At 35.5% G+C, this 12,934-nt stretch overlaps 1 protein-coding gene across 1 annotated transcript in view; it reads left to right on the top strand.

Moving 5' to 3' along the window:
• The window catches only part of Paip2 (polyA-binding protein interacting protein 2), a 56,195-nt gene extending 44,836 nt beyond the window's left edge, over positions 1-11,359 (top strand). The window contains exon 5 of the mRNA XM_067137161.2: positions 6,338-11,359. Within this exon, the coding sequence (XP_066993262.1) occupies positions 6,338-6,433 (96 nt within the window). The 3' untranslated portion in view covers positions 6,434-11,359. The remainder of the gene's footprint in view (positions 1-6,337) is intronic.
• Positions 11,360-12,934: the final 1,575 nt, after the last annotated feature.

Below are 12,934 nucleotides of genomic sequence, written 5' to 3'. Positions count from 1 at the left end.
GTAAAGAGTTGTTCTTTTACTTAGGCAAAGAATACATCCCTGCTGTAGAAATATACCGTTGGTGGAGGAGAGAATAAGATTCTGTCTCTCTGAATAGTTGCATGCCTGGGTGCTGCTAAAGGAGTTCAGAAGTGATTTCACAGTACTTACCTGTTGGAAGAGAGAGGATATACTTTAGCATAGGGCTGGAAAGGACCAACATTCAGAAATGTAGTTTCATTCTGATTTTTCACATAGACAAATGCTGGAAGAGTAGTTTATTTCAGGACGTGGAAAGGTATCAATTTCTAACAAAATAAAAATAACAGATATTGCCCAAACTACAACAGATATGTCGGTTAAAAAAATGGGCAGTATCTGTAGAGAGAGAATCATTTTCAGGGGGATGTTAATTCTTTAGAATGTTCTATCTTTATTATTATTGTTATGGAGATTTACGTGGTTCAGAGGAGGAAAGAAGCATGAGGGGTGACAAAGTATAAACCAAAGTGTAAGTATTGGTAACAAAATTATGAAATACTTTTATTTTCTTTATTTTCCCACGACATGAAACAACAGTTTAACAAAGGAATGTTTTATTGAAAGAGCTTAATAGCTCTTAATTTTACAGTAAGGGAGCTCAAAATGCACAGGAAAATTTTACAATAGTGGAGCTCATAAGCTCAGAAAATTAACAGTATTGAGGAGGGGAACTCCCATTTCAAAAATGGTAGTCATAGATACTGACCCATAGGTCTCATAATTTTACTCTTTGCAAAAATACACAATTTGGAACAGTAGAGTCAATACAAATCTGAGAAAGAAGCCATAGCTTCTATTGCAACTTTACATCAGATGGGTCTTGAACCCTGGAGTTTACAACCAATTTATTTATTTATTTAATTTTTTTGTACAATTGGCTTTATCACACTGATGTGACAGGAAAGGCATTGGAGTGGGAAGGAAGCAGCCATGGCCTTAAACAACCACTTTACACATGTCATTTATTGGGCCAGTAGACGACATTAATGTTAAACGTCTTGCACCCAGATGCTTGAAGCATTTTGCTTTCAAAATTGAATAAAGTAATTACCTTCACTATCGTTACCTTATGGGGGGGGGCAATACTTGAAAAAGGATTGAAGGATCTGAAATTAACAGAGACCTAAGTGTACACTGCGCAGGCAGAACAGGGAAAGAGGGGGGGAAAGAAAGAACGGTTAACTAGTAAGGCCGAGAACAAAATGAGAATGGAGGCTGAAACACTTAAACACTCCAAAATAAAGTTCAACAGCAAATGCCTAACTGGGCATAATACGCAATGACGCAGAGGCTAAGCCATACTAAAAGGTGACTAAGGGAAGAAAATTTTGCAAGGCCAAAAAGATGATGATGATAAATTTAGAAAATTGAAAAACTTAACTCAACTAAAAAAAGAAATTAGAAAAAGAGAAACAAGGGTAAATACTTGTGCATCCTTACATTTTACCAAATCCCAGTTAGCAGAGAAATTTTTTGTCTGAAGACTTCCTAGATAAACCTACAGTAAATTCAAGTCGAAAGAGAAAACCCTGCATTGAAATTATACAGATGCAGTATGATCTAACTTTAAATTTTAAGGGGGAACGCTGGAATCTTCCCTATTTTCACACCCAGCAAGGTTCACGTAATTAAAATTCTGCCATACCTTTTTTTTTTGCTGCCTTTTCATGCCAGCCCCCACCTCAGCAATTTCCCAAAGGAAATCTTACCCATCATGTAGAGCACTTAAAAAAAACCAACTGTAGCATGACACTTGGTTCAGAAAGTACACCTCACTTATAGGGGGCTGGCAGAAATTTCCAGACATATTATGTGATGTAAATTTTAATTTCTTGATAAGATTTTGATATCAACCCTTATTATTGGCAGATTCATTTAATGACAGGGATGACAAATTCAAAATGCTAAATAAACAATTGAACATTAAGTTACCCAATTCCCAAATACAACAACATCGGAGAGTTGCGTGAGGAGCCATCTGCTGGGAGGAAGAAGAAAGGAGCTTGCCCCATTTGACTGTTGGCGGTTTGAGGAAGCCGAGGTCCGGGCCACGTGGTTCGTTGCCTGGGCCCATTTGACGCCATACTCAGGGGTAGCAGTGACCGAGTGTAGAGTTGGAGATGGCAGCGAGTAATAGAAAATACATACTAGGGACATCTGGTCCCAGAAAGTAAAACTTCTACAATATGAGGTTCTGGCTAGATAACAGCACAGTTGGTGATGTGGCGGCAAGATAAATAGACGGAGAGGCCTAACTCATTTCACAATTTTTTTTCTTTCTTTTTTTGATTTGTTGTGCCCAACTTATGAGTATCTTTGAACTTTTAGCACGTTTTTGTTTTCTTCTTCTCTTCCCAGTATCTCGTCCTTCTCTTGCTGTGTTCCTTTTTACGTTGTTCAGTCCATCCTGTATTTAGTCGGGTGGGCATAACAGAAAATTTGTGTTTGTGAATTAAGGTTCTGAATTTGATTCTATCTTTCATGGTTTCTTCATTAATGCCAACTTCATTTTGGTCTTCAATTGTGATTTTTTTTCACTGAAAAGGCTAATTTTAAAATTTTATCTTTGTGGCTGGTATTGTCCATTTTATGTGACCATAAAATTTTAATCAGTTTCCTTATTGTATCTGTGATTTTTTTCTTTAACTTGATAGATTTCTTGTGATATCTTTTTTGCCCAAATTCCATAATATTTTTATTGTGATAGCCTCTTTAGTTTGATTTTGAGTAAATTTCAACTCCCTTATACAGTATGGAGTTACTTTTTTTGACTTAGATTTTGTTCTGGTTTTCTCCTTGAAAGATAACTACAATAAATGTGAGAACATTACAGGCATAAAGCAATTACCAAAGACAGTGATATGATAGAAGCTCTGAGAAGGAAAATACGTTTTTAAAAATCCCTTTCGATACATTATATTAAGAATTAAGTGCTGATTTTAAAATTCATGGTAGATAGAATAATTGTCAGCTACTGATGCATTTAAAGAAGGAAATTGTGACTGGATGATCAAGAAATGAACATCAATACGAAGTACTGAGCAAATTTTTCATTTGTTGTAGCAGCACAACTTCTGTGTTGTGATCTGTGGTGCTTGGGATACCAGATAAAACAGTAATAAAAATCAAACTTGGCCATAGAATTATTTCTCCAGAAAACAAAATGTGTTGAATATTTATAGAATAGGAAAACAAAAGTTGAAAGCTATAGTAAAATTTGGTTTAGTTCTCAGTACCTTTCCTCAGAGGGTTTGGCTAATATCATTGCCAGCATCCACACCCAGCTGGAGTGGGGCAAATATGGTTTGTCTCCATTTTACCCTTCATCAGTCCACCTTTTTCTTTCATGATGTTATCACTCTTGTGACCATACATGTAGATTCTACAGGCTTCTGTTCTTTTGAAAGTGATCAGGCCTATAACTTTTATGGGCTCTAGCATAAGATTTACTTTAAAACCCCTGCCCATAATTTTTGCTGTCTAGGTTATAGCTACTTGTTTGTGGTACTAGTAGTAACACGTTCTGCCACTAGATGGCACTTGATAGCAGTTTTCATTATTTTTCATGAATCAAAGGTGTGATGCAGAGAAGCAAAAGAATGTACGGTAATTTATCATCTACGATTGTAGTTGTAAGGATGGCGAGAAATAACTAATAGAAGACAAAAGTAGTTCAAATAGTTAATGCAGAAGGTGATTTATAAGACTTTGATAGTGAAATAGATTAATTGGGAGATACTGCTGGTGTGTTTGAAATTTGTGTTGTAAATAATTTAGAGTAGGCCTAAATTGTAACATTTTGAAAATAACTTATCTAAGTTTAGGCCCAGGCTTTGTAATGAAAATGTTGATGTGGGGACACAATTTATGGCACCAAGAAACAATACGATAGCTTGTGAATTAGTTCGTAGGTAAGGTAAACTAGTTTAGCTTGTATCACTTTTGTAATCGGTATTCAACATTAAAGCAGCAAATAGATTGACATTACTTTTTTGTTTCTTTATGTGCTGCTAAAGAACATAACAATACTTGTACACTATTCAGACTATTTGAATGCAGTAAGTGGGATATAAAAGTAGAAGAGTGCACCTGTCAGATGGTGTATAACAAGATAACGTCCATAGACTAGGAACAGAGGAGGAGTTTTTTCAAAATCACTGAAATTACCTGGCTGCTGGGGGCAAATACATAGTATAGGCTTGGTCCTGAGTGTGTTAACAAGCCTTTCAGTCATAATCTTGGTCTTCCTCTGCTTCTTTTCTTTTTGTCTGCAGTTGTGTAGTTTTAGACATTATACATGCCTCCTTGGATGCATAATATCAAGTGACAATAGAATACAGCTTGAACTAAATAACCGTATTCAGAAATCGAATCAATTCTGTCACCGGTTTGATATCTGCTCTGGAATAAACAAGTGACATTAAGATCAAAACAACTCTGTTTCAAACATACTTTGTCCCTATATTGACTTATGGGTTGGAAACATGCACAACTACTAAAAAAGATGACAGCAGACTTCAGGCTTCAGAAATGAAGTTTCTAAGAAGCATGCTTCAAAAGACTAGGAAAGACAAAGTAAGAAATGGGAGGATTGGAGGACAAGCTGGAATAAATCAGTCCCTGACGGAGACCATAACTAGGGCACATTTGCAATGGTTTGGTCACGTCAAACATATGACAGAAATAAGAATTTCCAAACAATGGTTGCCTACTGAGATTACTTGAAAAAGAGCTGTTGGAAGACTGGGAGGAGATGGCTGGACCAAGTGAAGGAAGATATCACACCCAAAGGAATCAACTGGGATGAAGTCTTGAAGGAGCAGTGGTACATGAATAAGACTAAAATGGAGAGCGCTCGTAAACCACACCCGGGAATCTGGAGTGGAAACATGATGGTGATGATGATGATAATAATACATGCCTCTTTCATCTCTTCAACTAAAGCAACATATATATGTACGTATATATGTGTGTGACTAATCCCTGCATATACAGTAATTTACCAAAAATCGAGCTGCAGGTATTATTTGCATCAGTGTTTGTGCATTGCTTCTGGCATGGCTGGCTTATAGCAATCTGGAAGCTGCTATTTTTCTGTCTACTCTGTTGGCAACTCTATTCCTGTCATAAGCGAGAAGTATGCCACATAAACTGCATGAGTATGCGTTATAGGTTGTTCACGGCTGACAAAAAGCTCCACGTTATCGAAGAGGCAGAGCAAATATTGGTTATTGCTCTGCAGGAAGAAAGTATGTTGCGGGCAACAGTTGGCGTTAACACTCGAATGACCCAGCTGTTATTTCTTTCTTCCCTACCTTCTACAAAGAAAAATATTCTTAGCATGTGTACAGACAGGGAATATTATGTATTCTCAACGTGTGTATCGTGTGAAGTGCCATTCCTACAGATAAGGTATATGCAGCATAATGTACATCGTGTGTACTGATCTGAGATGATTGGTCTCTAAACAAAAGAGATGGAAGCCTTTCTTGCTTTACTATACATTTGCGGTGCCATAGGAGCAAGGGCTTAGAACTGGACTCATTTTGGGTCAGCAAAGTGGGGCTATCCTATTGTCCACATATTCCTTATTTGTATGGTTAATATTCTACATCAAAATACACTACAGTATGTGTATTAAATTTCAAAAAAAAATATTCAGCGCAGATACTGGTATATTCATTGGCTCTACACTCCATACAGATAGTTCTTTTCAGAATATAGAGAAGAAAGAACTAACAGCTGGGTCACAAATGACCCAGCCGCAGTTCTAGTGTTAACGATTGGAGGAAAATAAAGCTCATCTCAAACAGTAACTGCCAGACATTTCACAGAAGGGGAAAAAAAAAAAAAAGTTTCCATAAACGGGATATGCTAATGTGTGACTGAACTACAGGCCAGGCTTCATAATCATAATTAGAAGACAGTTTCGAAGAAACATTTGTCAGTTTACACAACACCTGGTTTATACCAGAGAAATTAATATTTACTCTTGCAAATTGGTAATGCTGACCAGACACCAGTAGCCTATATTTTAAAATTCTGCTGGACTACAGGCCTCCTACTGGATTATGATGTGACAGAATGCTTCATAATCATATAATTTAATATACTGTATTATGGTTTTCACTGTAAATATTTAACATAGCTATACAAATACAAAAGGAATTGTAATTTCCCTTCCTAAAATTAGGGTGTGGGGATTATTTGTTTATGTATGGTAATATGTAATTTTGTGATAGCTCTGTAAAAGAGAGAAACATTTTGATATAGTACCTCTTTGTACACTAATTCCTATTATTTGTGTTCTGTACAGAGTACACTGAACCCCAACGCTGCCGAGTTTGTACCCCAACGAAGATCAACCCCTGAATCCAGCCCAACAGCGACGTTGCAGTCCAAGACATCTTAGAATCTTGGCTTTTGTCATTGTGCTAATCGGCAACATTTCATTTGGTAGGCTGTGAGGGGGTTCCTGGAAATGAAGTGCAGTAGTTGCAGTGGTTTTTCCACTTACATGCTCTGCAATTGCATCCTCGTGTGTGTGAGAAGTGAGAATGTGCGATCTCGTGTGTGTGTGTGTGTGTTTGTGTGATGGAATGCTTGTGATCATTTATTCATGCCGGAGGGATGGTACAAAACTGCAGTATTTTAAAATTGTAGCATTTCATAAGCATCTCTCACAATACTTAAACAAAACAAAAATAAAGAAAAAGATAGCAGACACTTCTCTATGTCCTCCTCCAGCATGTATTTTGTTTATCCCATGTTAATGTTTGAATCTCGACTATATAGCTGTCTCGGAATATTTGAACTAGCAGTCAAGGTTTTTTGTCCTGAATTTGTCTTTATGTGAAATTTGAATGCATAATAATTGATGAATAATAATTAACATTGTTTCTTTTGTAATCTCAGTATAGAGAAGTCTCATTTTGAACTTGTGCTAGTTTGGAGAGAAAGTACAAATTGATCACCACCAATACTCATCTCTCATTGGAACCTGAAGCAGGCCAATGTTTTCAATGCAATCCCAGGAAGTAGACTAATGTTTGTCAAGTCCTGCCATAAACGTATGTATAAATCTTCTACATGCTATGCTATTTTGAGCAAAGTATGTGGTTGGTTGTTATATTTTAAGTAGAGATAAACTTCTGGTGTTGTCAGTAATGTACATAAATCTTTTGTATAATCTCTTTTCTAGTGTTCTCCTTTCTTAGGAACTTTATGACAGATAATAATTGTCTTCTTAAAAGTTTGAAAGCTTAGCTTGCATGTTTTTTTTTTTTTACTTGTTAGCCCACGTTTTTCTATTGGGATTACAGAAATGCAAGAAGTAAAACAAGAGCTTTCTTGAGGTGCAGTGTCCACCACTTTTCACTGTGCTACAAGAGTTCCTGCATAGAGGCTGGTGGATTAGTTTCTTTTTTTTAAAACCCTGGCCTACAAAACAGTTGTGATAGTATAATCTATGGCATTGCTGCTTGTTTTGATCCTGTCAACTTTTCCCATATTTTATGTGTTCCGTGATTACCTTGATATAGATAGAGATTCAACAAAAAAAAGTTACTGGTATTTCATTAAAAAGGGAAAAAATAATGGTTTTGGTGTAGAAAATAAATCGTGTCACTAATAGATTCTGTGTTGAAAGTAAGCTGATATTTTTACTTTATGGCAAAGGAGAATGTTACCGTAATTGCTCTTGGGCAACAGCTACGTAATCTCATTCACAAATAAAAAGGCTATGGTGTAAAAGATGTTCAAATCAACTGGTTGCTTTATCTTTGTGTGTGCCCTCCAAGATGGAAATGATAATCTTTTATAAAGGTATCCCTTGTAAATGTAAGAGTATAATTTTTAGCTCTCTTAACCAATATAGTTGTTATTCTCAAGAAGTTGTCAAGCAGTTGAATTGAGCATTGTTAGTAGAAGGAAAGTTTCCTTGAAGCTGAGCCAGGTTGTCCTTACATTTTACTTGTCCCTTAATAATTCTTTTCACATTTTCCATAAGTTGATATGAGACTGTCTTGATTGCCATTTTGATTTAGTGTATGAGCTGTGATCAAAATAATGCTGAATTATCGATCTGCAGTGGCAAATCAATATTTTGTTGCAATAAAACATGCTGCTTCTACATCAATTTCCATTGAAAAATTGGGAGAGAAGTGACCAGTAATTTTACGTTAACTTGGTTAATGGTTATCAGAAAAGCTTTGGTTCATTTTTTCTCCTACAACACTATCATTTTAATGTGTTTCTATTAAGCTCCACATACTGTACATCTCTCTACACATTTTTCATATTGAATTAATGTTTGAAACTGGTGTAATATTTAATTTTTATTGGTGTATGGGAGTGTATTGCCCATGTTATTCCAGAGGTTTTGAAAATCTACTATTTTGAGACAAAGTTACAAAATTTCTGAAATACTTGTACACAAATTATGAAATGTTCCCTTCAACTTTGTCAAGCAGTAAGCCTTTTCATCTGAGAGGTATATGAAGTATACTTCTCATCCTGTTAAATCTACATAATGAAAGTAAGATTGGAGCATTTATCATACAATTATAATTTGAATGTATATGTTTATTATGAATCTAATAATTTTACAGTTCATTTTTATGTTGTATTGGGCCTTTTAATTTCATTGTTAAGTCCATTATAATAATATTGCTGCTACCATGACTGGAGTAAGATCCCAGAATTTAAATTATAGTTCTATTCTAAATATTTAAAATGTTGATTACTGTTGATGATTACTTATCCAAGATAATGTCTAAACTACTTCATTTTTAAAATTCACTACAGAATTGACTACTGTGATGTATTTTAAAGTACTTATCAGCTGTTCTTACAGTTTCCCTTAGTGGAAAATAGTAAGCGAAGAGTTATTTACATATTCAGAAAAGTCAAAAATCTCATTTTATTTAGCACCATGTGACAGTATGCATTAGGGTTGGGCATGTTTAATTTTAGTAAAATTATTAAATATACTTATCTAATTGTACTTCATATGGTATGGCTGTTAATACAGGAGGCTAAGCTAGTGCTTACTATACATTCAAATTGTGTTGCACAGTAGAGGGAATGAAAGTTGTGATGATGGCAAAATATGTAGAAGTGTGTGAAAGTATCAACCATGTGCTTTGATCTAAAAAAAAAAATGCTTTACAGTACCTCGTACATAAGAGGATTCTGGTTACTGCATTTCTGAGAAATACACCCCATACTTCTCTTATTCATAATGTTGGTTCTAAAAGATTTAAACCACCATACTAGCATAATTTTTTTGAGTGTGTGTCTCCTGTTACACAGTATGAGAAAAATAAATCTATATTTTTGTTGTACACAACAACAGCAACAACAACAATAATAATAAACAGAAACGAGACTTCTTGATGGCCTGATATAAAAACGAGAAGATGAAGTGGTGATCTGAGTATGTTGTCAATATATAGCTTACTGTAAGTGTAGGTTCAATGAGTATGAGTAGCTTGAAGACGTTGCTTGAAATTCAAATCCACTTATATTGCATAATTTTTGAACTGAAGTGTTAACTCGGGTTAAACATTTCTCCTGCAATTGCATGGTTTTTATTTAGTCTATAATATGTAAATGTTTTTGCTATTATTTTGCATGGAAGGAAAGGTTGGTTTTTATTGAAAGTATCTTTAAGATTGTCAGTTATATCTATAGTAATAATAATAATAATATTATTATTAAGACACTTTGTGGCAACTTGGTATGTAGAGGTTGAGTGTGTATTTGAGGAGAGTTAGGCCTATAGGCTAAGAATTGAAACCGACATTATGCTTCTTTCGCACGTTATATTTTCCAGTATTGATTTGGGGGGGCTTTTAAATGTCCCCTTTTTTTTTTTCTTTCTTTCTTTTTTTTCTTTTTAATATTCAATAGATTATATATAAAATAAAAGTTGGACCAGTTAACCCCGGCATGTTATATTTTTGTCAACTTCTTGAGATGATCTCGTCTAAATGGGCTAAGGAGCAGCTATATTAGTGTGGACATCCGTTAAGCTATTGTGATACATTTAATTGCCATCTGCCACAGTTGTTGCCGATCACAGGGAGGCAATGCACTAGATTTTTAAAATGGAATGTTGCATTTAAGCATATCAGATACTCAGTTTGCTTATGTTCCCTGTGTAGTACAAATGTATTTAAAAATTTGATCTTGTATTACAGTGTGACTTCTTATTTACTTCTTCCTAGCTTGAGCTAAACAAAATATAAGCCATGTGAAATTTAATCTGAAGTAAAATGGCTTTGAGGAACATATATTTTAATTTACCTAATACCTGTGAAATAGAAAATAATCCCTTTTTAATTTTTTGTTATTTAATTTTAACAGGACAGCTTTTGTAGATATCAGGTAAGAACTTTTAATACTGTCTTCCAGAGAATGTGAAATAGATAACAACCTCTGAATATATATTTAAGTTATCTTGATAGATATTTGATTATGCACAAGCTAGGAATTTTTCTATCGTATGGTATAGTTGTTAGTGCTTCAATTTGATCAACTGTCCATATGTCTTGTGGCAAAAGCATATTATTACTTTAAAGCCAGTGTGTTGTTGTGTTTATCATCCACTTAAAAGCCATACAGGGTTAGAATTCGTAAGTTATTGATATATGCACAACCTGTATAGATAAATTAAGTCTGTATCATGCAGCTTAATTGTAATTCTTGTATAGTGTATGGCACTTACAACACGAACAAATAGCAGTGGTGTTATATAGTAAATTTTATTGGTTTTATATGTTCAGTTGTAACTCCTATAATAATTGTAATGGTAAACACAACAGTAATTAGTCATTTCAGAAGATATTATATTATATATTTATGCAGAAACTCCTAGAATGGAGATATTTATGTTCAGTGGCATAATAGTGTGTACCTCATGTGTTTAAAATGAGTTGTGAAAGTCTCACTTATCCCAGTTTATTTTGAAGGTTGTGCAATCCTCACTATATTAGGACATTGTGATGCTGTCCATTATTATATGAATTCTTCAGTGTTTGTGAATTACTGTGCATATTTGAGAGCCCAACTGTGATGCTAAAACTGATGCTCAGATAGAAAGATATATTATTCATGTTTTTAATTTCATTTAAACTATTTTACTTTCCCTTGTGTTTCTAAGAGATCTGTGAATTATATGTGGTACAAATCCATTCCACTTCTTTCACACTTCTGCCGATATTCATTTTTGGTATGGATTATAAATGCAATTTGAATTAACATTATTTTGTAGTACAATAGAATATATTTGTATCTGAAACAAAAAAATGGTAAAATATAGAAATATATCAGTATACAGTATTGTTTCATTTCCTTCTCATCCTCTCTGTATTTCTTTCTTTGTTATTCTGACCATCGTCAGTCTGTCATACCAACAGAGGTAACACGACGTTCACACTATTGATTTGGGATTTTATAACGTCAGTCGCTGTTGAAATGGTTTTTCAATGGCTTTTGATTTTAAATCCACACACATACTGTCTCTTTCTTCTAGGCTATAACTGCTACCTTCAGAAATACTAGACTAGTTTCTGTATTGTATAGTATTTGTAATTTAAACTCATCTCTCCCTGGTCAACTGCATTGTGAAAGTGGTTAGGAGCCTGCCTGTCTAAGGTTGCAGAATTAAATAGTGTACTTTTGAGTGCCTAATTTTGAGAGTGGGGGACCCATCAGATTAAAGAACCTCTTTTGGCACAAAATTTCATTCCTCTAATATCTCAAAAAAGAAAATAGGAGTAGTAAGGAAAACACCTCACAAGATGGTATCTGGTGCTCCGAATGATTTAGAAATGATAATATTGATCAAGTTTGTACACAGACGGGTCTTATGGCGATGATGGGATAGGAAAGGGCTAAGAGTGGGAAGGAAGCAGCTGTGGCCTTAATTAAGGTACAGCCCCAGCATTTGCCTGGTGTCAAAATTGGAAACCACGGAAAACCATCTTCAGAGCTGCAGACAGTGGGGTTCAAACCCATTATCTCCCGGATGCAAGCTCACCCCTAACCACACGGCCAACTTTCCCTGTGCTGCAACCTGTGCGACATCCCAGTAACTATGAGTGTACGCTCTATAGTATATCACAACCAGTTATTGTGTGAAATAACGTCGTCATATGGAAACGTGTGGCCTTTGCTGGTGGGACCTGGTGCACTAAGTCTTCTGGTATATGCTAGAGCAATTTTGTTACTTTCATTGATCTGTCTTCTCTCTTATCCTTGGCTTTGACAATATGAAAGTGACTGAGGTATGAGTGATGCTAGTAATGCCATTCCTTATGCAGCCAGTTCCTGTTATGGTGTGAAAATGTTGCTAATAGGGTCGGTTGTTGCACGCATTTCAGTGGGCTTGGCAGTCTGATATGTAATAGCAACTTCTGGCTCGGCAACGAAAGCAACTGGAAACTGCCTCACTCCTCATTTCCCTACTATGCCTCTTCAGTGATGCCTAGGTAATCTATGACAGCTGATGGCCGAGCTGTTGAGGATCCAACCAGCCTTTGGACTGAGGACTGAACGTACACACATGGAAACGTGTGAGCTAATAAATTTTGTCAAAAGTCTGCAAAAGTACTGAGTGTTCAACTATGAACCCCTTAATACCATTAATGAAAGTGAAAACAGAATGTCAGTGTCTTAAACTTTTCGCAGATTATATGAGGTGGACATTTTGGCTGAATAACCCTGTGTAATTTGTTAACAACTGTCTATAAGATGTACACCTACCTGGATACTAGAGGCGTGCATTATTCGAACTTGAGATGGGGCAGCGTGTTTTGCTCTCTATGCAACCACCATTACACGAGTGGAACGTGTAATCTAAAATGCTCGAGCCTGCTTGAATTCTTTCGGCAGGGATGATAGGTAACGC

The sequence above is a fragment of the Anabrus simplex genome, chromosome 1 (genome assembly GCF_040414725.1).
Source record: "Anabrus simplex isolate iqAnaSimp1 chromosome 1, ASM4041472v1, whole genome shotgun sequence".
NCBI classification, from domain to species: Eukaryota; Metazoa; Arthropoda; class Insecta; order Orthoptera; family Tettigoniidae; genus Anabrus; species Anabrus simplex.
Note: the sequence above shows the minus strand (reverse complement) of the source record. Positions and strands in the feature narration are given on the sequence as shown.